This window comes from Aulonocara stuartgranti (assembly GCF_965226115.1).
Source record: "Aulonocara stuartgranti genome assembly, chromosome: 3".
Taxonomy (NCBI): Eukaryota; Metazoa; Chordata; class Actinopteri; order Cichliformes; family Cichlidae; genus Aulonocara; species Aulonocara stuartgranti.
The window spans coordinates 26791955-26815499 of NC_138941.1; the positions used below are offsets into that span (position 1 = coordinate 26791955).

At 40.4% G+C, this 23545-nt stretch overlaps 1 protein-coding gene across 3 annotated transcripts in view; it reads right to left on the reverse strand.

The window, feature by feature from the left end:
• Nucleotides 1-1920: 1920 nt before the first annotated feature.
• Nucleotides 1921-23545, reverse strand: part of LOC309702966 (RAS guanyl-releasing protein 2-like) — a 36658-nt gene continuing 15033 nt past the window's right edge. Inside the window, exons 7-17 of one of the 3 annotated variants that reach the window (XM_082527654.1) lie at nt 23181-23354; nt 18648-18764; nt 17986-18267; nt 12857-12931; nt 12387-12506; nt 11393-11508; nt 11154-11295; nt 8036-8072; nt 5224-5382; nt 4290-4352; nt 1921-3397 (exon numbers count right to left, since the gene is read on the reverse strand). In XM_082527654.1, coding sequence (XP_082383780.1) covers nt 4294-4352; nt 5224-5382; nt 8036-8072; nt 11154-11295; nt 11393-11508; nt 12387-12506; nt 12857-12931; nt 17986-18267; nt 18648-18764; nt 23181-23354 — 1281 coding nt within the window. In that variant the 3' untranslated portion in view covers nt 1921-3397; nt 4290-4293. Of the gene's footprint in view, nt 3461-4289; nt 4353-5223; nt 5383-8035; nt 8073-11153; nt 11296-11392; nt 11509-12386; nt 12510-12856; nt 12932-17985; nt 18268-18647; nt 18765-23180; nt 23355-23545 lie in introns of all 3 variants that reach the window. The other 2 variants (XM_082527653.1, XM_082527652.1) reach the window with 2 other exon arrangements.

The following is a 23545-nucleotide window of genomic DNA, read 5'->3' on the forward strand; positions in this document are numbered from 1 at the left end:
GGTGGTGTGGGGCTGCTTTACTGCTTCATTACCTGAACCATGACTGAGATCATGATGGACCTGGACCATGATGGACCCATGAATTTGGCCCTCTACCAAAAAATCCTAAAGGAGAATGTGTGACCATCAATTTGTTCCCTGAAGCACACCTGAGTTGTGTAGCAGGGCAGTGAAACACACCAGCAAGTCCAGCTGTGAATGGCTCAAAGAAATTGATTGAGATGTTTTAGCATAACTCCAAACTGGCCATTCAAAAGCTTGTGGTGTGTGTGGCTGGATGAAAACAACTCTTCAAAGAAGCATGGGCCAAAATCCCTCCACAGCGATGTGAAACACTCATTGCCACTTACTGCAAGGGCTTGATTGCAGTTCTTGCTGCCAAGGGTGGCACGACCAGTTATTACGTTTAGGTGGCAATTACTTTTTCACATAGCTTAATAAATTAGATCATCATACAAAAAATGCATTTTATTTTTTTCTGGATGATCTCTGTCTCATTTTTTGATTTTGATTTTTTTGGAGGATGTGAAATATTTAAAGGTCAAAGAAATCCAGATGGCAGCAAATACTTTTTGTGACACTATTCTTGTGCGTGATAGACCAAGGTCAAAAGGCCAGGTTATCAACACATCACCTCTCCAATTCATCAGCTCATTTTTATTTGGCACAGTCCCTCATGAGAGCATTTAGCAGCATGATGACAGGAGGGCTGAGATATGAGCCGAGCCAGTGGCTGCAGAAAGTCTACAGAAAACACGGAGCAAGGGCTGTGCAATCAGACACCACAACTGACTTCATCTCAGAGAATAATTACATGTGGCACTGACTCCGAGGCTGGTTATTAATGCCTATAATGGACAGGCAGCAGAGGGCACTGGATCATGGTCACATGAAGGGTGAATGAAATGTACAGTAGTACAGTAGTATCCTGTTTTGTTAAAAAGGACCTATTGTGCTCATTTCCAGGTCCATATTTTTATTTGTAAACTTGACTTGGGCAGTCAAATGAGCCATGGCTCATCCTTATTTACCTCACACCGGGGTGTGGTGCAGGCCATCAGTGTGAATCGAGTGACTTTAGCTCACAACCCTTTCCCTAGCCAACTGACAGAACGAGCTGTGTGCCCAAAAATGACCTTATTAGGGTTATCCACTGACATCACACAGAGTCAAGAGTAGAAAATAAAGCTTTTGAGTCACATGGGTTGCTTGTATATACCCTAATTGTATATATACAACAGTTTATGCAGTACATTAAAAAACTAGGACCATAATAGGTGCAATATCTCAAAGACCTTTTTTCAGTTGCTGTTAAACTGTCTCTTGGAAAATACTTGAATTTGGAATCGTAGAAAAACGTTGCATTGATATTTTAATGTGCTGCAGGCCATACATGCTACATTAAACTGGGCCGTTTTGTATTAAATGTGAGAACGTGTTCTGAAGTTAAGCATGTTTGCAGCTAGTGTTAACTAAATGATTTCACACCTGCACTCTGCTAAACCTCTTTGTCTGTTTTACTGAGCTAAGCTGATCTTGAATGGACAGATTCAGACAGGGGAACAAAGAGCTCCCTTTTTATGAATTGTGAAAGAATATCTTTGATGTTTTACTTGACACAATTGTTCAATTTTTTAAAAAAAAAGAATTTCTTCTTCACCAAAATCGCCAGCTTTCATTATGAAACATTATCTGTATTTATAGTAACAGCACAAAGTTTAAGTAAAATCAACCATCTTTAAGATCAAAGCAGCTGCTTTAATTTAAAGTGTTCCCTGCTCAAGTAAAAGAAGAGAAAGATTTATGTGAATACACCTTTGATTCAGCATACAAAGTGAAAAGAGGACTAAAGCAAGACAAATTTTACTGTTAGTATCATTATTATTATTATTAGTCACAGAATCTCATAACAAGAACACATATTAGAAAGATGCCTGCTGCATTTAATACTGAGGAATCATGTAGAAACAGACCACGAGGAATAGCATGACATCGTTCCGAATAACAGCAAACATCCAATCGTCAGGCAAGGAGTGGCACAGGACAGGCATATTCGTTTTTTTCTTTGTTTTTTTACCAAAAAAATAAATACCAGCAAACTGAGGAGCCTCATTCAGCGACAAACTGGCAGTTGAAGCAAACGCCACTCAAAGTCTGAAGTCATCTCTCCACAGGCACCAAGAGACAGAAACATTTCCTCTGTGTGGAATTTCAAGACATCATACTTGCTAAATAAACGAAAAGTTGGCGTGCTACGTAAAAAAAAAAAAATTACAAATTTAAAAATAGAAAAAAATATCTGTCAGGAGAATACGAGGAAGAAGGAAGAAGCATGCAGATTATAAACAGCGAAAATACAACTTGCATGGAAACTTCTCAGGAAAATGTTTTTAGAAGCTGCTGTCAAATAAAAAACGGCTCCAGTTCTAATCTTGTTCTTTTGATTATTTCATTTATTTTTTCTTTAATGCTCTCAACGCATTTACTGGGAAAGAAAAATGGGCTTCTTCATGTGACAGCAGCATTCCTGTTTCTGCTACATTCACAGTACTGCAGGAGGATGGGTCATCTGTCACTGCACTGGTACAAGACAGTACTCTATACTGAAAATAACACCAACCGCAATAACTATAGTTACTGATATTCAGGTAAACGTGACGAAGAACAGAACATTAATTAAAGTCCATCCCAATTACAGCCGTCGCCACGGTTCTTTCAGCTGTTTCCTTTGCTGCCGTTGTCATCGCACTTCAGACGGGCATCACAAATATTTTATCTGACATCAAAATTGGTCCTATTATTGGTCCGCTGAAATGTATTTCAAAACAACAAACAAGAGGAGAGGGGGGGAAAAAAGTTGAGCTTCCCACTTAAAGGAGACTGTAGCTTAGTCTGGGTGGCAGCTTTACATTCTTGGCAATAACAGCACCTCTTTTATGTTTTAAAGAAAAGACAACTGCGCCAATCTGCAGTGTGCTCAAATTTACAAACTCCACTGACGTGAACATTTCACCAAGAAAATACAATTTTGTGGATTTTCTTTTAAATATATATAGATATAGATATATAGAGAGAGCGAAAGAGTAAGTATTTAGTAAGTATTTTACAGTAACACTCGTGGCCGACACAGAATCAAAATGCACATCTTTTTTTTTCATAGAAATCATACAGAGACATTCGGTTCCCACTGGTCGTCACATTCCTGTGAGTCGGGCAGAGAGGAGTGCTGCTGCAGCGTGTGTCCACCGTGTGGCAGCATGTAGGTATCCTGGATCGTGTTCAGTGCAATTTCTCCTCAGCGCTGCAGGTTGTAAATCTGACACACTGTAGCACATTCTCCGTCTCGCTCTCGAAAGGGGCTGATTTGGCTTCTCGAACACCGACCGTAGGAGGGATTCTAAAAAAGAGCCAAAATCTGTCACCGGCCTGTTCATCAAAACCGCTCTTCAGTTCAAGACTCCTGCAAAGATTTGTCATACACTGACAGTCAGACGATGCTGTGTAAAGGCTGTGGGAAACTGTGGTAACGGTGAATAATTGCACTGTCTCTCTTCAAGGGAAGACCACGAGCTAAGCAAATCAGGCACGAGTCTGACATTCCCTGTGTGTAACTTGGTGTGAAATACTGTGGAAATGTGCACGATTTTATTGCACTACATCTGCAACGCCTTTAAGTGACCTTAAAGGAGTAAATATTATCATTATTATTTCAGTATTATTAATCTCCACATATTTGTTTACTTCTCACAGAGATCTCCAGGATGATCTCCAATACCATATCTGGTCCTTTTTTATGCACTCTGATACTTTTCGTTTTTGTCAAACTCAAACTAGTTTCACTTCTGTGGGAATAAGCTGAGACGAGAAGTGAACTTTCATTTGAGGTTTCAAGCCAGAAAGGGATTAAACGACAACACACTGGTGTGTTTTCTGTGCGGTTGCATGGGTTAAGTGGCTTTAACAGGAAGAGAAATGAGTTATGCTAGAAAACTGGGAAATATGTACGCATGTTTGAAGGTGACCAGCAACTCTGTAGCTAATTAACTAATTCCACACAATTTGTTATTTGTGAAAGAGCTACAGGTTGATAGCCAGGCTTTTAATGATTACTGTGGTAGCTGACAGACTGTGTCAGGTCCTGCTGACTTTACAGACAACAAGAATTCTTCCAGGTCAAAATGGAAGCTATGAACTCATTTAATTAATTAGGAACATAACTAATCAGCAAAAACATATAAAACAATTATCTATTAAACAGCAAATAAGCGGTCAAAGTGCACCTCTCTCACCTGGTTATAGATGGACATCAAATACTCCTTCCTCCACTGCCTCTATATCCTCCTCAGCAATTACTAGTGGGAACAGAGAAGGTGAGGGCAAAGAAATAAGTGGCGGTTTGGTCAGCCATCTGGAAATGCAAAGCATCGCCTAAAATCCAGAAATGTGCGGCCTTTGTCTATTTACCATTCCCAATTCATTCGTCTGGCAGCATTGTGCTGCCCACTGATGGAGCAGGTTTGCACTGATACAGAATTGAGCCAGGCAGGGCGCCACTTTTGCTAATGTCTGATGAAAACACTGCCTTTATGAGTCACTAGCCTCACTGTGGTGGACCATTTACATTTCCATTGCAAATTACACTCTATTGTTGGAAGAAAACACTCCAAATGTCAGCTCCCCATACACTCAAAGGAAGACAAAAGCCCCCATCAAAAAGTGGAGGTGTTGCAGTGGTGACATGAAGTCAAAATTCCTCCGGGCTACACTTGTTTATCTTTGATGCCTGCGATGGGAGATTCTATTTTATCAGCACGAGGGGTCAAACTTTAAGGTCTGTACACATATCAAGCTAGCTGGTACTGTATTCATTCCTGTGAGAAACAAAGATTCTAAAAACAAGTAACTCGATGCTTGAAAAATACACTTATTCTGTGGGGGCTTTTTGCTTATGCCTGTAGGCCACAACCAGCAGCAGGTAGTTGCATAAGGACCATAGATATATATATATATGTGTATATATATATACACTAGAAATAGGAGGGCTGGCTCGATCCAAAAAGGCTGAAATTGATCAGAAATGTTATAAAAGACAGTTATCAGTGGAATCACAAATCATTTTTTAATTTTTAATGTAATACGTATTTAGACATGTGTAGGGGTCCATTTCAGCAATCATCCTCTTGGAAACATGAGGGATGCTAGCTGCATGTAGATGCATCTTACCAGTGTTCTGCAGGCTGGGTGGGGTGTTAGCAGGAGGAGGGAAGCTGTAAGATCTGGCCTGGAGAGCTGGCGGCGCTTCATGGCTGATGCTCTTGGTCCTCTTCCGGCACTCAACAGCCAGCCGGCTTCGGCAGGCCTTATGGCAGTTGACCCCGCAGGCTGCAGTGGGAATGTTCGCACGATGGGAGAAAGATGGAGGCAGGGACAGGTTTCGGAAGAGGAGGAGAGGACGGGGGGATTGGAAGGGAGGGAGGGACAATCGGCGAGAGAGCAGGCGAGACAGGAAGAAAGGATGAGAGGGCCAGGGGCGAGAGGAAGATGGAGGTGGAGAAGAAGGGTCAGACAAAGGAACGGGTGCAAACTGATGAAACGGGGCAAACGGGAGAGCTAACGGTGACAGTAAAGTGCTTCGACATGCTGTACAGACACACGAACACTGGCACATGCACACGGTAAGGCCGACTGTGCCCGACAACAGCTCTGTCAGCTGTGGGTAGTCTACAAGGAGAGGAGTGATGGGTCACCCAGCAAGGCAGCAGGAAAGCAACTGAGTTACTGGAATCCACGGCAACAGAAATCTTTCCTGGTTCATTTCTTCACTGTCACTGGTGGTAGTCACCTGACTTTAAATAACTATAAAGTGTGCAGATAAGCATCATATCAAGAGAAGAAAACAGTAACAACCTACATAGTGGCAATATAACAAATTTTGATCATACTGGATTTTTTTATAATGCTTATTTCTTTAACTCACTATGAATTTTTCATTCTAAAATAATTATCACAGATATTCGTCAGTTCCCAAATAATGACACATACCTATCAGTCTTTGCTTAAACTCTCATGTACTCTCATGTCTTTCCAATGTATATGAAGCTATAAATGTTGCTACTATTCCCAGTCTTCATGCTATGGTGAGCAAAGCAGCTGGGGGATGACAATTCAAATTTAACAAGGAGATCTTAGAGCAGTCTTAAGGTCTAAAGCAAAAAAAAAGAAGCCTACCTGCTAAAACGTCAAAGAGATAGAAAGAAGCAAAGATGTTTCTGTGATATGGATGTTAGAATGCTGGCATGAGCACAGCCCCACATCTGTTCAGACAGTGAGAGGTTTCTGATTCAAATCTCAGTAGCTGACATCTACTACCCCATTACACACACCAGACAACCCACACACATCAAGAGCGCTCCTGCACTGCACTGCACTGCAGTGGGTGATTCATTTCAATTATGTGCCTGCCGGTCTGTCTACCTCCCTGAGTTTGGGCTAACAATGGTAATGGGGATGAATGGCTGTAGGGCTCTCTCATTGACTTCCCCTGGTCTCATTAATGGAACAAGCCAGAACTAAAACTCTCAGTCAGGCTCACAGAATGCACTCCTGTAGAGTGGAGAGGACACGGGAGAGTGTGAGGGTCAGTGGTGTGTATGTGTGTCTGTATACACAGAGAAATGCATCGATCTCTTTGTGTGGATCTGCTTGTGTTATTTTTTAAAGCAATCACATGCTTGTCTTTGTATTTTAACAACAAACACAAGTTAAAGATTTAAAGCTCCTTACATAACTTGCCTCATTCACGCAAGCACTTTTTGCTACACTTTTTCTATGTAGCAGTCACACAACAGAGAGCAACTTGGTGTTAACATCTTCCCCGAGGATGTTTGACATGTAGACTGGAGCAGCTAGTGATTGAACCACCAACCTTCGGATTAGCAAATGACCTGCTCTACCTCTCCTGAAGTACTAATCCAAGTCTCCCATCCAAGTACTAACCAGGCCCGACAAGATCGGTTGTGCTTAGGGTGGTATGGCCGTGACCTAGTCAACATGACGTCATCATGAAAAATAAGAAATTACTAATCCTTAAAGTTGTTACACTAATTCAAACACAAATATCTGTATTTGTTAACACATGTGTCCTTTTGTTCTCCTACTTAGACCTCCAAGGCTCCAAGAGAACAACAAAGCGTTACATCCTGCGATACACAAGGACTCTGCACACAATACAATACTACTGTGAGGTTTCTCAAGCTGTCATTGCATTAACACAATACTTAACTTCTTCTAAATAATGAGATATTCACGCTAGTAACTGAACAAACTGTGTAGGCAAGGCTGACTGAGAAATCTTTGCAAAAACCTGACGTGGAATTTAGTTTATGCAACACAGAAAAAGCAGGGAAACGCCATCTATGAAATATCTGCCCTACCTTTCTCGCTCAGATGTCTGAACTGTATCCAATCACTCCTTAAAAGACTACAGCAGATGGAAACTAGGTTTATTTGCATTTTAGATCCGGCATCATGTCCAAACCTTTGCTTGACATCTGGAGAGCAACATATTTGTTGCAAATTATTTAGAGAGTTTAACGTCTGCAGATCATCACTCTGCTTTACAACATCAGCACGGACCACCAACAGCATGTCCACAGAGGGGGGGGTGGACAAGCTGCAAATGTGTTTAAGAAGGTAGCCGGCCTCTGTGTATGTGCATTTGTGAAATGAACCAGCTTCCTCAAACACAGGTCCACTTGGAGGCCTGAAAGGGCAAATAATTCTCCATTGTGTATAGTGTGCTCTCCGGTGATGGAGTTTATCCAGCTGCTTAAGCAGAGGGCTTTGAATATAATTAAATGTGTGATATGTTTGATGACATTTACTTAGCACTCAAAAATCTGTGGAAGGTGCAACAGATGGGAATCGATGGCTTCAAAAAAAAGGCACTAATTCCTTGAAGCTTGTACCCTCGTAGCTAGAACAAGTTTATTTGTGCAGAAAACAGCGAGCAAAAGCTGAACGACTCCTCTCTTACCTTTACATTTGTAGCCTTGCTTGTAAAATCCCCAGATCTGGAAAAAAAGAAAGAAAAGAGAGGGGAAAAGGAGTGGGGTTGGGCATTAATCCTGATTTTATTTTGTTTAGGACACAAGGCGCTTTATATAATGAGGTAAAGACCCTACAATAATACAGAGAAAACTGCAACAAACAGGCAACTGTGAGTAAGCACTTGGCAAAGCAAGGCAAGAAAGAGGTACAATGAAGCAAAGAGACACGTAAGGTGTGAGAGCGAGATAGAGGGAAAGAAAGGGGGAGAGAGACGGGAGGCCGGCTGGACAGAGGGGGTGGAGGGGGACCGAGATCAAGCGGGATGCAGGGAGCGCACAGGCAGTGGGGGAACAATGACATGAAAGAGCTGAACTGGAGATCACACACTGGCACATCTGAGGAGGCACAAAATATCCTGACCTCTTCACGTACACACATACAGACACACACAAACCTACATGAATGACAGCAAAGCCACATACACCTGTAGGTGCACATTTGCACACTGACACAAAGAAAGTCTCTCACACACACACACACACACACACACACACACAGCCAGAGGCTTTAAAACAAAGAGAAGTTAGTTCTGAGCAGAATATCCAAACACAACTATCATCACAGCCCTGCCTACGCTGACTGACCTTTAAAGCCTCTGTAGACGCTAAAACACAACACACTACAAACAACAGCTGGAAACATGCTGGTTTTAATTTAAGCTTTGCCACCTCTACTGGCTGTAGTTACACATTTGATATTTAAAAAATGCACCGGGAGACGTTTATGTTTCTATTTTTGAAATCATTTCTAGTGCCTCAGTTCTGAGTTTTGAACCAGCACTGACAAGCAGTGTGTATTTAATTTCTCAGGTATTTTAAGGCAATCTTTTATCAAATAGGAAAGTTCAAATAAGGGAAACTGTGCTGTCTTTAATGCCCCGACTGTAACAAATCTCAAATGTCATTCTGTTCCTGCTAAATTGCTTAACACAAAAAAAGTGACAGAAGGTAAAATTTGGCTTTTATACGACGAGAAAAGTTTCCATTTATCATTCTACTGAATTCCCATGAACCTTTTTTTGTTATCGCCATTTTATTTTAAGTATTTTCAAATGAGGGAACAAGTTGTTTTCTAAGTGACTGACATCAGCCATTATTGTGGAAGAAATAATGGAAGAAAATGTGCAAATTTGGAATTGGAATCACTTTATCTAGACAAGCTCAAAAGTACCCTATTTTTTGTCTCTAGTGGAGGAAGGGGGTTAACTGATCGAACTAACATTTTAGTCTGTCAGACAAAATAATTTGTAGTAATTTATGTCATGCACATAAGTAAAAAAAAGAGCACACATCCAACCCTTTCCATGTGCACACATGGAAAAACAGGGACAGGGAGAGCAGCAGCATGACCCTGTGCAGGACGCAGCAGGCAGGAAAGCCTGGTGGACGGGCACGCCTCTTTCACTCAATTATGTTTAAGGCTGTGAAATCATTTGCAGTAAAGCATCACTGTTCACTGTAAATGATTCTCAGAGTAGACGCGTTATTTTACATCTTTCAGAATCAGGCTCAGGACTGGGAGTTAAACTTAACATGTAGTTTTTAACCTCCATTATTATTTTTCAGTTTGTAGACCTTTATGCTAGTTTAAGAACCTGTAACCATATCAAACACATAATATGACGTCAATGTACAATTAACCCTGCAAACCAAAAGCTCATCGACAGCTCCAAACACTTAGTTTCAGACATTACATACTCTTACCAAACTCTGCAGTCCAGCAGGATAAGGTCACCCACACATGTCCATAGTAGGCTTGTTTAGAAATGCTAGTTTGCAGTATGAGCATACATGCATGTACAAATGTACCTTGGAAATCAAGTATATACTGCATAAGACACGCAGCCTGGAAAAGATCTGTGACTGTAATGAGATATTTTTATCTTTTGTCACAAGGTATGAACACTCTCGTAACTCAAAACAGAATAAGAGATGCAGCATGCGTCAAAAAGCCTCGATGCATCACTCTGTGTAATTTCTCTTCTGAAACTTGTTTGAATCTTTTCCAGAAGCCTGCTGCATCCTCCGGAGATGGAGAAGCTTGCACACGGTGCATTGTCGGCTTGCTTCTGTAATCTGTAAGCCAGTAATTAAAATAAAAGACCAAAGAAGAATGCAGGCACCACAGCACCAGACTGAACATCCTTGTGCGAATACCGGTGACTGGACGCTGGTGTTTACAGAAGGCCCAGCTGGAATTGGACAGCATGTTTTAGGCAAGTGTTGAAAAATGTGCTGCAGGAAAATATTTTGTTTGCACAGGAGCCAAGAGGAAAGCAGACAGATGAGGAAGTGGTTGGTGTACAGTATCTACCTCTGCCACACACACACAGATATATCCAAAGGAAGAGGCAGACTGCCAGGGTCCTTATCTTTCCCTGCTCTGTATTCTGAATTTCCCCCATGACGATTTAAAAGTAACAGACTTTCCCCAGAGTTTAACGTGCTGCTGTATACATGTTTAATTTTAATGGAAACACATACGGTTGTCTGTACGTCTCTCTCGAGAATTGGTCCGCTTATAATGTAATATAAAGAAATGAATGTGATGTCATCTCAGTGTCTCTACTTCAACACTAAAGGCCTCTTCTCATTACAGCTTAGTCACTGTCTGTGTCTCAATAACACAGAGATCCTTGGGGGACTTTTGGGAACGTTGAGGGCCAGAGGACGCACACTCACACACCCTTAACACTGCCACAGACGAGGGTTATCATCTCACCCAGTTAACTTCCTCTCATATTTCCCAGAATGCAACTTCAGCAGTGTGTGGCTGCAGCTCAAAGTGATTGCACTACCCTGACCTGACAGGAGGAACCTTAAAGAGTTGTGCTACCACGGCTTGACAGTGACAGCCAAGACAAATAATGAAGTGCATGACACTGGGGCATTTATAAATCCTACAGCTGAGTCAGTGCCTAAAATCGAGTTTTTCATGGACTGTGTTTCATGAACATTTTAGGATGGACTGAGGTCAAAAGCAGAATTATACACAAGCTGAAAAGATGGCTACTGTTTAAGTTTTAGGCATAGATGTTTACTCACAAAGCCAGCACAGTGTTCACAGAACGTGGGCTTGACATAGGTGGTCTCAGTAAAAGTGTGGATGAAACCCATCTTGCAGTTCAGCAGAGAGCTGGCTTTCATAAAGTAGTCTATCATCTCCTCCCTGCTGATCTTCCCGTCTCTGTAAGAGGACGCAGAAAGAGATGAATGTCATAGAAAGCAGATTGTAAGTTGGCTCAGTCTATAAAGTGCTTGTGAATAAAGCTACAGATTCTCACTGGTTCTTGTCCAGTTCTCCAAACTTGCTGAGGTATGGAAAGTTGTTCCTGATTGCTTCAAATTCATCCCTGGAGATATTGCCATCGCCATCTGTGTCAAAGTTCTTGAAGACTGACTGAAAAGAAGAAAGATGTGAAGTAATTAGGCTGTTTTAGGGAAAAGTGATTATTGTGATTGCCTGAAAAATAACACAAAAATTTATGTATTTAAAATTTAGATCCACAGATTTGTCCATGCATGAGTTTCACAACATTTTTCTTTTCCATCTTTGGTCATATATCTGCATTTCACTTGTTTATTGTGTAGTTTTGATGAATTAGCAGTTCTGATACTAACACCTATAACACCTCTCAGAGCAACCTAAAAAACTAAATGTTCAAACTGGGAAACAAGTATTCCCTCCCTAAAAGGCAGAGAAACCCACAGCATCACAGCAGGTCACATTTATTAAATAATGTTGATTGTCTTTAAACTTTATAAATATATATACATACAGTAGATAGAACAAAGCTAACACTTTGACTGGGTGACAACCAACTTAACACATCTGGAAAATAACATTTGCTGAAACAGAATTTTACAGACAGAGTAGATCTGTCATGCAACTCATTTGCAGATGTGCATTTGTGGGGAAGAAGTTACCAAAACACATACGCCCTAGTTATGGTAGTTATGGTTTGTGCAAGACTAAAAAAATACACTCTGACATTTGCTAAATCTTTGACAAGCCCAATAAAATGTAGTAGATCAGACTCATGCAGTCTAAAAGATGATTTCATAATCCAGCAGTTTGATAATGAAGAGCACTGGTGAGCGTTATTGTTTTTGAATTAATCATTTTAGTGGTAAAAGCCTAGAGATGTATCAGTTTTTAAACTTTTGATCTCTGACAGTTGTGGTGGTGAGTACAGCCATAGCTCATTTTTATCCTTATCCTTGTAGCACCTCTCAGGCTCTGAGAGATGTGAATATGAAGGGAGCAGAGAAACTCACTTCCACCATCTTCTCTATGTGTTTCTTGATGATCGTGGGGTCAGCGCTGGGCTTCACTGAAACGGCCCACTCATCAATCATACTGGGCTTGGGATCAGGTGCGGGGGCAGGGCTGGAGTTCTGCTACAGTTGATGAGAAATCAGAGACCATGAGATCAATAATAAACCAGGGAAGTGAAGCAAAGAAAGCTGTCACACAGGGCAGAAGTCAGGAATAACCTCGGTGGATCAGAATGAAAATACTTTTTGAAAAAGATTTCCAGCGTAACAATTCTGATATTTTAATATCTTAAGATAAATATTGTCTACAGTATATTTGTCTGAAATGCAGGCAATTTTAGACTGAGGTTCAGAAGGCACGCTTAAAATCACCATTATCTATCATAGCAAGTCTGTAGAAAAGCAATATTAGTGCATGAGAGGTGAGGGGCTGGGAACACACGGGATGAGTATATCACCATGCTGCTTACCACTGGCTTGCGTGGTTCCCTCTGTAAAGACATCTGATAGATCTCCTCTTCTGTGTGGTATTGGTCCAGAGACACCTGCACAAACAGCCAATGTGAAAAAGGCACATGAAAAAATTCAAGTAATTTCCATTTATCAGGTAAAATCAGGTATTAACACCAGCAGTTATTTCAAATAAGAATACTTTTATTTCTTAAATGTAAAATACTTTTTCTATAAACGTCAAAAGTAAAGTTTTTTATAGAGTTACAATTTGGTTCATACCTTCCAAATCAGTCCTACAAAACCTAAACTAAAGGCTAAAATATTGTTTGCTAGCTAAAAATATGACATTTTGAGACATCAGTGGTTTATGCTAGCAGCCTGTGTCTAGTTAGCTATTAAAGTATGAACTGTGTTAGCAAGCTACTGGAGTTACCTAAGGCACTATACATATTTAAAATGGTAAATGGCCTGTATTTATATAGCGCTTTACTAGTGCCTAAGGACTCCAAAGCGCTTAACATATGCAGTCATCCACCCATTCACACACTGGTTTGATTTGATTTGATTTTATTGATTAGCATTCAAATATCTCAGTGAGGACAGAACAAAGATCTACCACAAAGCAAGAAAGCATGAGACAAGGCTAATCAAAAGGTATTGGCTGAAGCATTTGCTTATTACGCCAACCCTTTTAACAAAAGATCTTTTTGCATGCAGCTCCTGTACACAGGGCTCGAAGCAAATAATAAAACAAAGCAAAAACAAAACAAACAAACAAATAAACAAACAAGAAAAAGAAAAAAAAACGTTCCACCTTAGATAAGTAACTACATCAAAGCAAAGGAATCAAGAGTTGTTTTTGTTTTTGTTTTTGTTTGTTTTTTCTTTTTTGTTTTTTGCTCTTTTCATTCTTGATTTATATATTTTTCTAATACTGTATTTTTAAACATATTTTTAAACAAGGAAAATGAACTACACCTTTTTAAATCACTGTCATAACTATTCCACAGGTTAACTCCTCTAACAGAAACACATCTCTGCTTTATATTTGTCCTTATCTTGTTTTTTTTAAAGAAATCTGTTCCCCTTAAGTCATACTGACTCTCTCTGACTTTGAACAGCTTCTGAGTACTGGGGCAAAGCAAGTTATTTTGTGCTTTATACATTATCTGTGCCATTTTATATTCAACTAAATCATACAATTTCAGGGTATTCAGATTAATAAACAAAATGTTAGTTGGTTCTATATAGTTTGATTGGTTTTTCATTTGTCATTTTTCATTTGTCTAGTGCCAAAAATAATCAATATTGTCTTCTTTATATTTAATGATAACTTATTTACATCAAACCAGTTTTTTTATATATTTAACTCCTTTTCCGCTGTAGTCAGAAGCTGTTCTAGGTCACTGGTGAAGGCAAGCTACATATTTAAATGTAATGAGAGGGGAAGACCCAAAAGTCTTTCGCTTTAATGTGCAGAAACATCATAGCTTAGAACTAACATTTGAGTTTGGAAAGCTTATATAAATTTACTTTTTGGTTCTTTGGTCTGTTAGCAATTTGCTGCAACACTTAGCAGCCTGCAGCCATTTATTGTTGCTAGCTGACGGAACTCAAAAGAAGTCACCTAATATTTCAGCTGCAAACCATTTCAGAACACTTGTCACCTGCTATATATAGTGATATAGAGTAACTGCATGCTTTCGTTCTGAAAAATATATTGCCACGTTGTCTGAGCGCACACCATTTATTGCAATCTTTTGCTAATTACTGCCCACATACGCACATTGAAACCTTTTATTTAATGGGCATTGATCCAGTTTCTTGTATGGTGCAATATAATATTGGATTCTTTAATGGAGGCAAAGGTTGTCATCACTTGACTTGTGTTAACTCTAAAGTCACATGATGTCAGCTGAAGTAGCTCCATTAAGTGACTTACTGTCAAATGTAGTTCAAAGCTGAGGATAGTCAATAAACATGGATCTATATGCATCTGTTAATTTGTAAGTTTAAAGACAATATATAAGCTTAATTACTTTATATTGTGAAAATTTAAAACAATAGCAATAATCCAAACACCTAAATCCAGGCATCTTATAACAACAATTTGTTGAATATAAATGTATTCACATATAGTTTCTGAACGCATCTGTCGAGTACTTAACACAAAGACCCTTTCACACAGAAACATATTTCTCAGAAGACCTGTTAAGCAGAGTCATCTCTTGCGTACAGAGCCATTATAGCAACAAGTGAGAGAGCAGCATCTATTTTTTGCACTTGTAAACACCATAGACATGTGGCATATACGGTCTATGGTTAACACATTTAGGTCTGCTGCTACACGTACTCGTCTACTGCATCCACGCTTGGCCTCGTACACTTTTGTTTTCCTTAAGTCCTACTCTCTCACTGTACTTGTGTGTCTTGTGTTTTAGTCAGCTGGGACAAAATTGCTAAATTATTTTCTTTTTATTGAACCGTGTCATTTCGAAGAATTCCAGACATTTCAGGGAAAAGGTTCAGTTGCAAAGCAAAGTACATCTGAAAAGCTGAAGAGAAAAATAACCTGCGTGGTTTGCTTATTTTACCTGTCTAAAATAAAGCATGCCTTCCCCTTTTCATTATTTTGAAGGATTTATTGACTTGCTTTCCATCTTATCGCTGCAAACCCAGCAGGCCTCATGCTAGATCAACTCCAATAAGCACTGGCATAAGATAATTGGATATTGACTCTGTCTAGCAAACTTTTTCTCTTGCCTCTCAGCTCCAGAAGCTGTCAAGTTATTTTCTTTTATTTTCACAGGAGAAAAAAGGAGAAACCAGCTGCAATCTCACAGCAACACCTGCTACCAGTAATTGATCTCCTTGGATTGTTTAAATTCAGAAAGCGCTTAAATTCAGGAGATTCTTGTCTGCATCTGCCAAAAATACTGACATATACACACACACACACTGGGTTGTGAAGTTGTAAAATGCCACTACCACCTCAGCTTTCAAACTAAAGAGCAGGTAGCAACAATTAAGGTATCATTCTCACTCACTGTTACATGATATTACAGTACATCCACTTTATTTCAAGTGGATGTGTAGTAAAATATTTGCTTAAAATATATTTCTTTATACTGACTTATTTAGTCATTGAGGTAAATCCAAAACATTGCCTTTTGTTTAAATTCCAGTTAGATTTTGGTCTGAATGCAAATCAATTTAGTCTGTTTTCCCTGGGTAAATAAAAACAGCTGAGGATATCCTCACTGCTGTATATTTCCTGTGTGCTACTGTGCTCTCTAAAAACCCTCTCATTTCTCTCTCTATCAAAATGTTTGTCAAACCACAAATTATGAGCCATTTCCTTTTGTTGTTGCAGAGTGCCACTAGTCAAAGCAGATGTCACTGACTGGCACCGTGGTAACATTGGTTACAGTCTTGCATTAGCCTGGTAGGGAGGTGTATACTTTTTACTTAGTTTTTTTTGTCTTTATTATTGTAAAACTACAAAACAGCCCAGTCCAAATGAATGTGGTCTCAATTAGTTATGTGTATAAAGCAAACATGTCCACAGAGTCAATTTCTTCCATTCCAGCCACTCTGCCAACATAGGCCAGACCAAAGATCTGTCAAAGGACATCAGGGACATGATTGCAGCCCTGTACATAGCTGGAATGGGCCAGAAGACCATCAGCAAGAAGCTTTGTGGGAAGGGAAAAGCTGTTGGTGCGATTTCTCAGAAATGGAAGAAATATAAAATTTCCATCAGTCACCTTTGATCTGCAAGATCATGCCTCACAGGGTGAGGATGATCATGAGGAAGGTTGTGGATGGGTGAAGATGGGTTGTGAATTGGTCTTCCAGCATAACAGTGACCCACAATATAGTCTCCAGACCTCAAAATGAAAAATTCAGCATTGGTTCAAACAATTAATTCCGCCACTGTATTTCTGTTGATCTGGATAACCAAGTAAGAATCGTATGAAAATGAAAATGTCACAATGTCACTATGTTACAATTTTAATTAAACTGATCCTAAGCAGGCCTTAACACAAAGGTCTTTGTTGTTACTTTTTACCCAAGCTTCACCTCTTCACTAAGTTTTATTTAAGCCTTTGTATCACCAAGTATAGCAATACACATGACAACAAACAGCAGTGAACGCATGCCTCCTCCTCAGTTCTTCCCTCAGTAAAGGAATAAATACAGCTGAGCTATTAGTACAGTGATCTCTTAGGTAAAGGGCTTTCTTGAAAAACTGTTCAGATTTCAAAGAAGAGACTGCTGCTACTGAGATCCCCTTGGGTACTTTCAAAGCTAAAGCAACCTGACAGGGAAAGCTTTTTAGTCTAAAGGAATAGACATGAGGTTTCAGTGCAGGTTAACAACTTAAAGTTCAGTGAAAACGATGCTGCAGGGGTTACAACTCTCTGTCCCTGATAAAGAACAATGAGTCACTTCAAACAGTGGAACTGGGCTAGCAGTGTTACGAAAGTGAAAACAACAATGCTGACTTAAATGCCCTCTTTAATGTTCTCTGCACCCAAGCGTTAGCATTAAAGCTAACGTACGATGCCTTTTTCTTTTTTACCCATTTAGTTTTGTGAATTTTGCTCAGCCTGTGACACATTTATTTCTTTCCCTCCTGTACGGCTGTACAACATCATGTAAGTGCAAATGTAAGTAACCCAGCTTGTCTCGCTTCTGCTTCATCTTGCTGTTCATTTTCAGTGCATTTCCAATCAAACGCTTAGTAACCATTTCTCTGTTATGCCACTGTGGACCACATCTGTAAATCCCATTTGCTTTGTGATTGAAGGTTCATGTTTTGAATCTTTTCCTCTACACATGATCTCTGACTTTTGTCTGTGCACAGATTTTGTCCCAGCTGGCTACAGTCTGTCTGACCACGAGCCAGTCGAATCACAGCAGAACAAAGTCAAACAGACTGCCTGCTTCACTGGCTGGAAATAAAATGTTTCCTCCTACTACCTCCTCACAGCCGTCTGGTTGACAAACAAATGCCACTTCATCATGACTAACTTGATTCGGGACCTGATTTGTCTCTTATTACCCCTTTAACTGCTTTCTGTAGAGGTAGGTAATTGAAGCCAAACATTTCTCTTGGACTCGGAACAAACTTTATACCCACTGTAAGTAAGTTGAGCAGGTCTGTGTTGGCATCGACGTTAGGTGGCGTGGCCTGAATGAGCGCCAGCTCTTGAAGGATAGCGTACAGCTGCTGGGTTTTTGCCAGGTTGACTCGTGTCTTCTCTTTGTCGGCCCAGTCTGGCAGTGCCACATGCACAGCTATCAGGTCTTTCAGGTGCACACCAAGAATTGGGAACCGGAAGCCGGAGCATTCAGAAAAACGCTTGCGGTACTGACTGTAGTTGCCACATGATGTCACCAGTTCAATTAAGTTGTTAAAAACCTGTCGTAGAGTGAAAGGAATATAGGTTTGAGGAGCAGAAAAGAGAATGCCTGTCTCAGAAAAGATTGATTTGGAAGCATCACAAATATTGTCGAAAACTTTGCTCCAGATGGACTTGCATAACTGTAACTCGCCCAACTGTTGCATTTAACTTTCTAGTCATGTGACTCAAATTCATAGTTCTAAAAAGACACTGTGTAGGAGTAATGGGCACAGACAGGGAGCTTGGTACCGCTTACACAGAAGATGCTGAATACTCAATCAGGAAGCATTATCACTTATTAGCTCAGCGCACAGACATGCAGCGAACATTGAATTTGTCTGGTAGCGCCTGGTTGCGGTTGCCAGAAATAGATGACAGATGGCTGCAGCTACTGCACCTTGTTGGTCTCTGCACTGATGTGAGCCTGCGTGTCTTTGAGACGAGAGATGGAGCTGTTGCTGAGGCCGCCCACTACCGCCATGAGTGTATTGAAGTTCTGCAACTGTAGCAGCTTCTGTGAACGGAGGAGGAAGAAAAATTAGGAGTGAGGGTGAAAGAAGAGATATTTTATGAATGTGTAAGACACTGCCAAGAGCAACCTGGCCAAATTTTTTTTTTAAGGCGGAGAGAGAAAAAGATAAAGAAGGGTGGTATAAGTTAGGAAAAAAGACTTACAGGCAGTCAGAAAGATGCAGCTATGGAAATAAATGGTTACAGGGTGAAGAGACTTCTGGGTTAGATACTGAAAGAGTTTAGCAGGCCAAATACACATCCACACATAATCTGAATACCAAGAATTTAGTGAATGCTCTAACCTGTCTATGTCAAAGTTAAGCTAACTCTTTGTGAATGGCGCTCTGTGGGGCTGCTCGCTGCCCTTCAGACTGCTGGCATCTCAGTGAAAATCAATGAGGTCGCTGCTGCGTGGGAGGGCTGCCAGAGGGGATCATTTGATTCAGCTCAAACAACCTTTAGAATCAATTTGCAAAGCAGTATGGAAAGCAGGCCATCATTTGCAGAGTGTAGCTGCACCACGCATACATGTGTTCATCAGTGATGCCTGGGAAAGGTTTCACTGTCAACATGCCACACCTTTCCCTGTCACCTAAGAGTTAGCACACAGTGGACTGGTGATGCGGTATGCTTATCAAACGCAGGCGGAACATTCACAAAGAACACAATGTGCAATAAACTGAAGGCAGCCACGTTCACAATTGAATTTATAATGCAAGTGTGCAGTTGAGAAAAAAAACACTAATGAGCATGAGTCATTTGTGATGGGCTCCCAGTAGGATGCCGAAATGGGACACAACCAGCAGAGGGAAGCTTTAGGAAATGTCAAGTGCAATAAGACTGCCTCCTGTGCTGCCTCTGAATACATCTGAAGCCAGCATGTGTTTGCCCTGGGATACATCAGAGAATATCAAAGTTTGTGGCATTTTAAATGGGCGGAAAATGAATGAGGAAATTTTGTGGAGGGTTTGATCTTCTCAGATGTGTATGCTCTAATTTTGGCCCACTCTTAGCCTTATTGGAGGACTTTGGGGCATAAATCGCCATTTAAGGTCATGCAAAGCATCTTAATCGAATTTAAGTGCAGTACAGTTTGTTTCAGTCCTGCATAATCCTGCACAAAGTGTGCTTGAGCTTCAGTGCACAAACTGATGGCCTAATACATTTGACTCTTCCAAAAGGTTCAAATTTTGTCTTGTCAGTCCACAGAATATTCTCCCAAAAATCTTTGGGATAATCAAGATGTTTTTCAGGTTTTTTTGTTTGGTTAGTTAGTTGATTTGGGGGAGGTTTAGATAAATGAGAAATCGGCCTCTGTGTTCTTTTTGGTCAGCAGTGGTTCTATCTTTCACGGCTCTGTACATTCAAGTGAGGAACTAGATTGTGTTAAGCTTTGCTGATGCATTGGACACATGTTTGCAAACTGGCTTCATTCACGGCACTGCCCCAGAATCTGAATATAAAGAAGTTGAAATGTGTGGAGTTGGTGTAAGGTGTTTCATGGGAAAGATAGTTACTTTGGTTTTAATCATTAACTGCATAGACAGCCATGCACAATCATCCTAAGAGGACCAAAAAAAAAGGGAATTTAACACTAAGCATTGGCTTCATTAAAATGTCTGCACAGATCAGCTGAAGTTCTGTATTCATGAATTCATTCTACTTAATAAAGCCACAAATTAACCTTCACCAAACAGGGTTAGCTGTGCAGCTCATGTTACCATGGTTATCTGCTCTGGTTGAAACTGAGCCAGCTTTGTATGTGAGGATGTTCTCAAGCACAGCGGTCCTTTAACAGTAAAATCAGAATCAAGCCGCAATTTCCAGGGATGAAAAATGAAGCAAACGGGAAATGTGAAACACTGCAGTTCCTATAATGGCCACTTGAAGCTGGCTCTAAAAGTCAGACTTTACAGAATTAAAAAGCATAGCCTGGGACAGAGAACTGTTTTAACCTCTGCGAATCATTTCCCCATCATAATAACTGTAAGGAGGGTGAACAGCTTCTGTTAAGACTGACAGCTGGGCTTGAGGATACTTTGATTAACAGGTGTGTTAGTACTTGTAGTTGGAGATACTCAGTCTGTGCTGTGTTTCACCTCCTGTAATTCCACTAGCTCAACTTGACATCTGGGTGATGTCAGTTTTGATTAATCTAGCTTTATATACACACTAGCATTCTGAATGTGTACACATTTGAGCAAAGTAAGTATAATTGCATTATCGAACAGCCAGCAAAAATAAAATGAAGCCTAATGGCAAGTCATTCTTTTCAAATAACTGAAGAACAAAGAGTTCTCTGGTGATGGCAGTGAGTCAGCAGTGTGGGGATCACCACCGTTATTACGAAGGATCTCATAACAAACGAGAATATCCACCTAGCAGCTGGAAGGCTGTTTCAATCCACAACCACAAAGGCCAATGTGTATTCAACACAACAAATGTCATCAGAGCACATTACAATTCATCCAAGGGATGCACACTTCAGTCACTGCACTGCTTTAATATTGTGGATAAGGAAACACGCTTTTTATTTTTGATTAGTATCAATCCAAATTAAACCACTGACAAATATAAAAGAGTTTAATTGGTGCACAGAACATCATGTGACCAGCTGACTGGCCAATAGACACCGCTGTTTGATGGCGATCTTTGGATCGGGCTGCACAGAAAGAGCTCATTATCCACCGTCTGCACAACCGAACTTTAGTTGTTCATACTGTCCTCACCTCTAAAGTATCTAGCTCCCTGAAACACTCAAACAACCTTAAGTGTTCAGTTTGAAACACTTGGGAGAGCTCTGCTGGGCTTCCCCTGATAAGAACCCTGCAGAGGTGTTAGATTGCTGGCGTACCTCAACAGAGCACATTATGTGCGTCTAGCATGTGTTCTGCTGAAGATGAAATAAATGGAGAACGGGAGTAGACCTAAGCGACTCATAAAGATGAAAACAAACCCACACTAGACTTGCAGTAAGTAATGAGCATGCATTCACAGAGCACTGCAGGCTATTAAGATGAAAATTCTTTTTCTGCACTTTCTATGGCTGACTGAAGCTTCCTCTTAACGGCTTAGATGACTGAGTTGTCGCGTGGAGGGGAAACTCAGCCCATCTGGCAGACCGAACCAAGCGATAACATCAAGCTGAACTGAAATCAATTACAGAGAAGCCCCGGGTGCCACTTAAAGACATGCGTCTGTAGTGAAAGGACGACAGTCTCCAGACATATGATTGGAAAACCATACAGCGCAGCTAGCTGGCAGTTTCTTCCAGGAAATTGTGGAAGTATTAAGATTAAGTGAAGATTAGGATTAGACATGACACGCAGACGACCATAACGCTATAGCGAATGAGTACAGAAACAGGAAGGTGGGCACAGTTTTCAGTCATATTTCTCTAGTTGGAAACTAGATTCCTCCACTACAAAACATCATAATAATATTAATGAAGCATTTATAGAAAAGCAATTTTAAAAAAAAGAAATAATTGCAATAATTCTGTCAGTCAAGTGTATCTACAACTGTTTTGTGTGTCTGTTGTCTTTTTTGGCAAATGAAAAATGTTCAAAATACAAGTTTATGGAGGTGGTAAGAGAATCTTTAAGCATAAGTGTACAAAGGTAAACAGAAAGAAAAATCAGTTGTCTGTAGCATATGTGCAAAATAAATATTTCATTTTTAAATATCACCATTACCATAAATATCATATTTTCCTGAAACCCTCTAAACTCAAGGCATGACTGTAGGGCAACAGGTCAAGCTTTATGCTAAAAACTCTGCTGCAATTTTTTCTACTCTGTGTGATGTAAATATGAGAGGATATTTGTAATATGGTCATGTCAGACACGCAGCTCTTTCTGCATCACAGAAGCCCACCCACTGTTTCCAGGGGTCAGCCAGTCAGAAGTAAGCTGACTGAAGCTTGTTTCAGAAGGTGGATGAAGTCATGGACTGCACCAAGACTCAGCGTGAGATAAGTAAGGATTATTTGGTACTGTGAGTCACAGAGAACTACTCTGGTAAACTACAGGAACAAAAAAAAACCATAGATAGCTGGAACTGAGCCCAAAGATCTCCTTTATTTTTAAAAGATGCAAAATTGGCAGCAGCATTATCTCACTGAGCAGGGAGCTTGGAATGCTAATACCTCCAATGCCATTTTTGAATTAATGTTCCCTTTTTCACACAGTTGTGCTGCTAATGGGAAATCCTAGTATATTTTGCATTTGTTTGCAAGTCATAAGAGATCCTCGGTGACTTTTCCACTTCTCTCTGCTCCTCCTGGTTTTCACAGTTGCTTCCAAATCACCTTTCCTGCTTTTTTCTCTCTGCCCCCAACAATCACCCACTAACACTCTCTAGCCATGAACCCAGAACCGCCAAGCTTTCCCGATTGTAACAGACCCAGCAGACAGACCTGTGCCACTCGGATGAAATGGGAGATAACAGCAGCTCTCTGCGGGGCGGTGGGCTTGCTGAGCACCATAAGCTGGATCCATTGTGAGACGCTGTTAAAGAGCGTGATGAAGCGCTCTAAGACGGGGTTATCCACCGTGCAGCCATGCATCACAAAGCTGTGGTAGTCCTGAAACTAGAAGGAGAAGTAAAGCATTGAAAGCCTTTATCTATTTAAATTACAGTACATCATATTCACATCCCACAGCAATTCTGAATATTAGAAAATGCCTGACGACAAACATATATGCAAAGGCCTTTCTCTTGTTTTGTATATATTCCTCTTGATTGTAGACAGTCTCCTATGTCCATACAGTAAACCTGGAT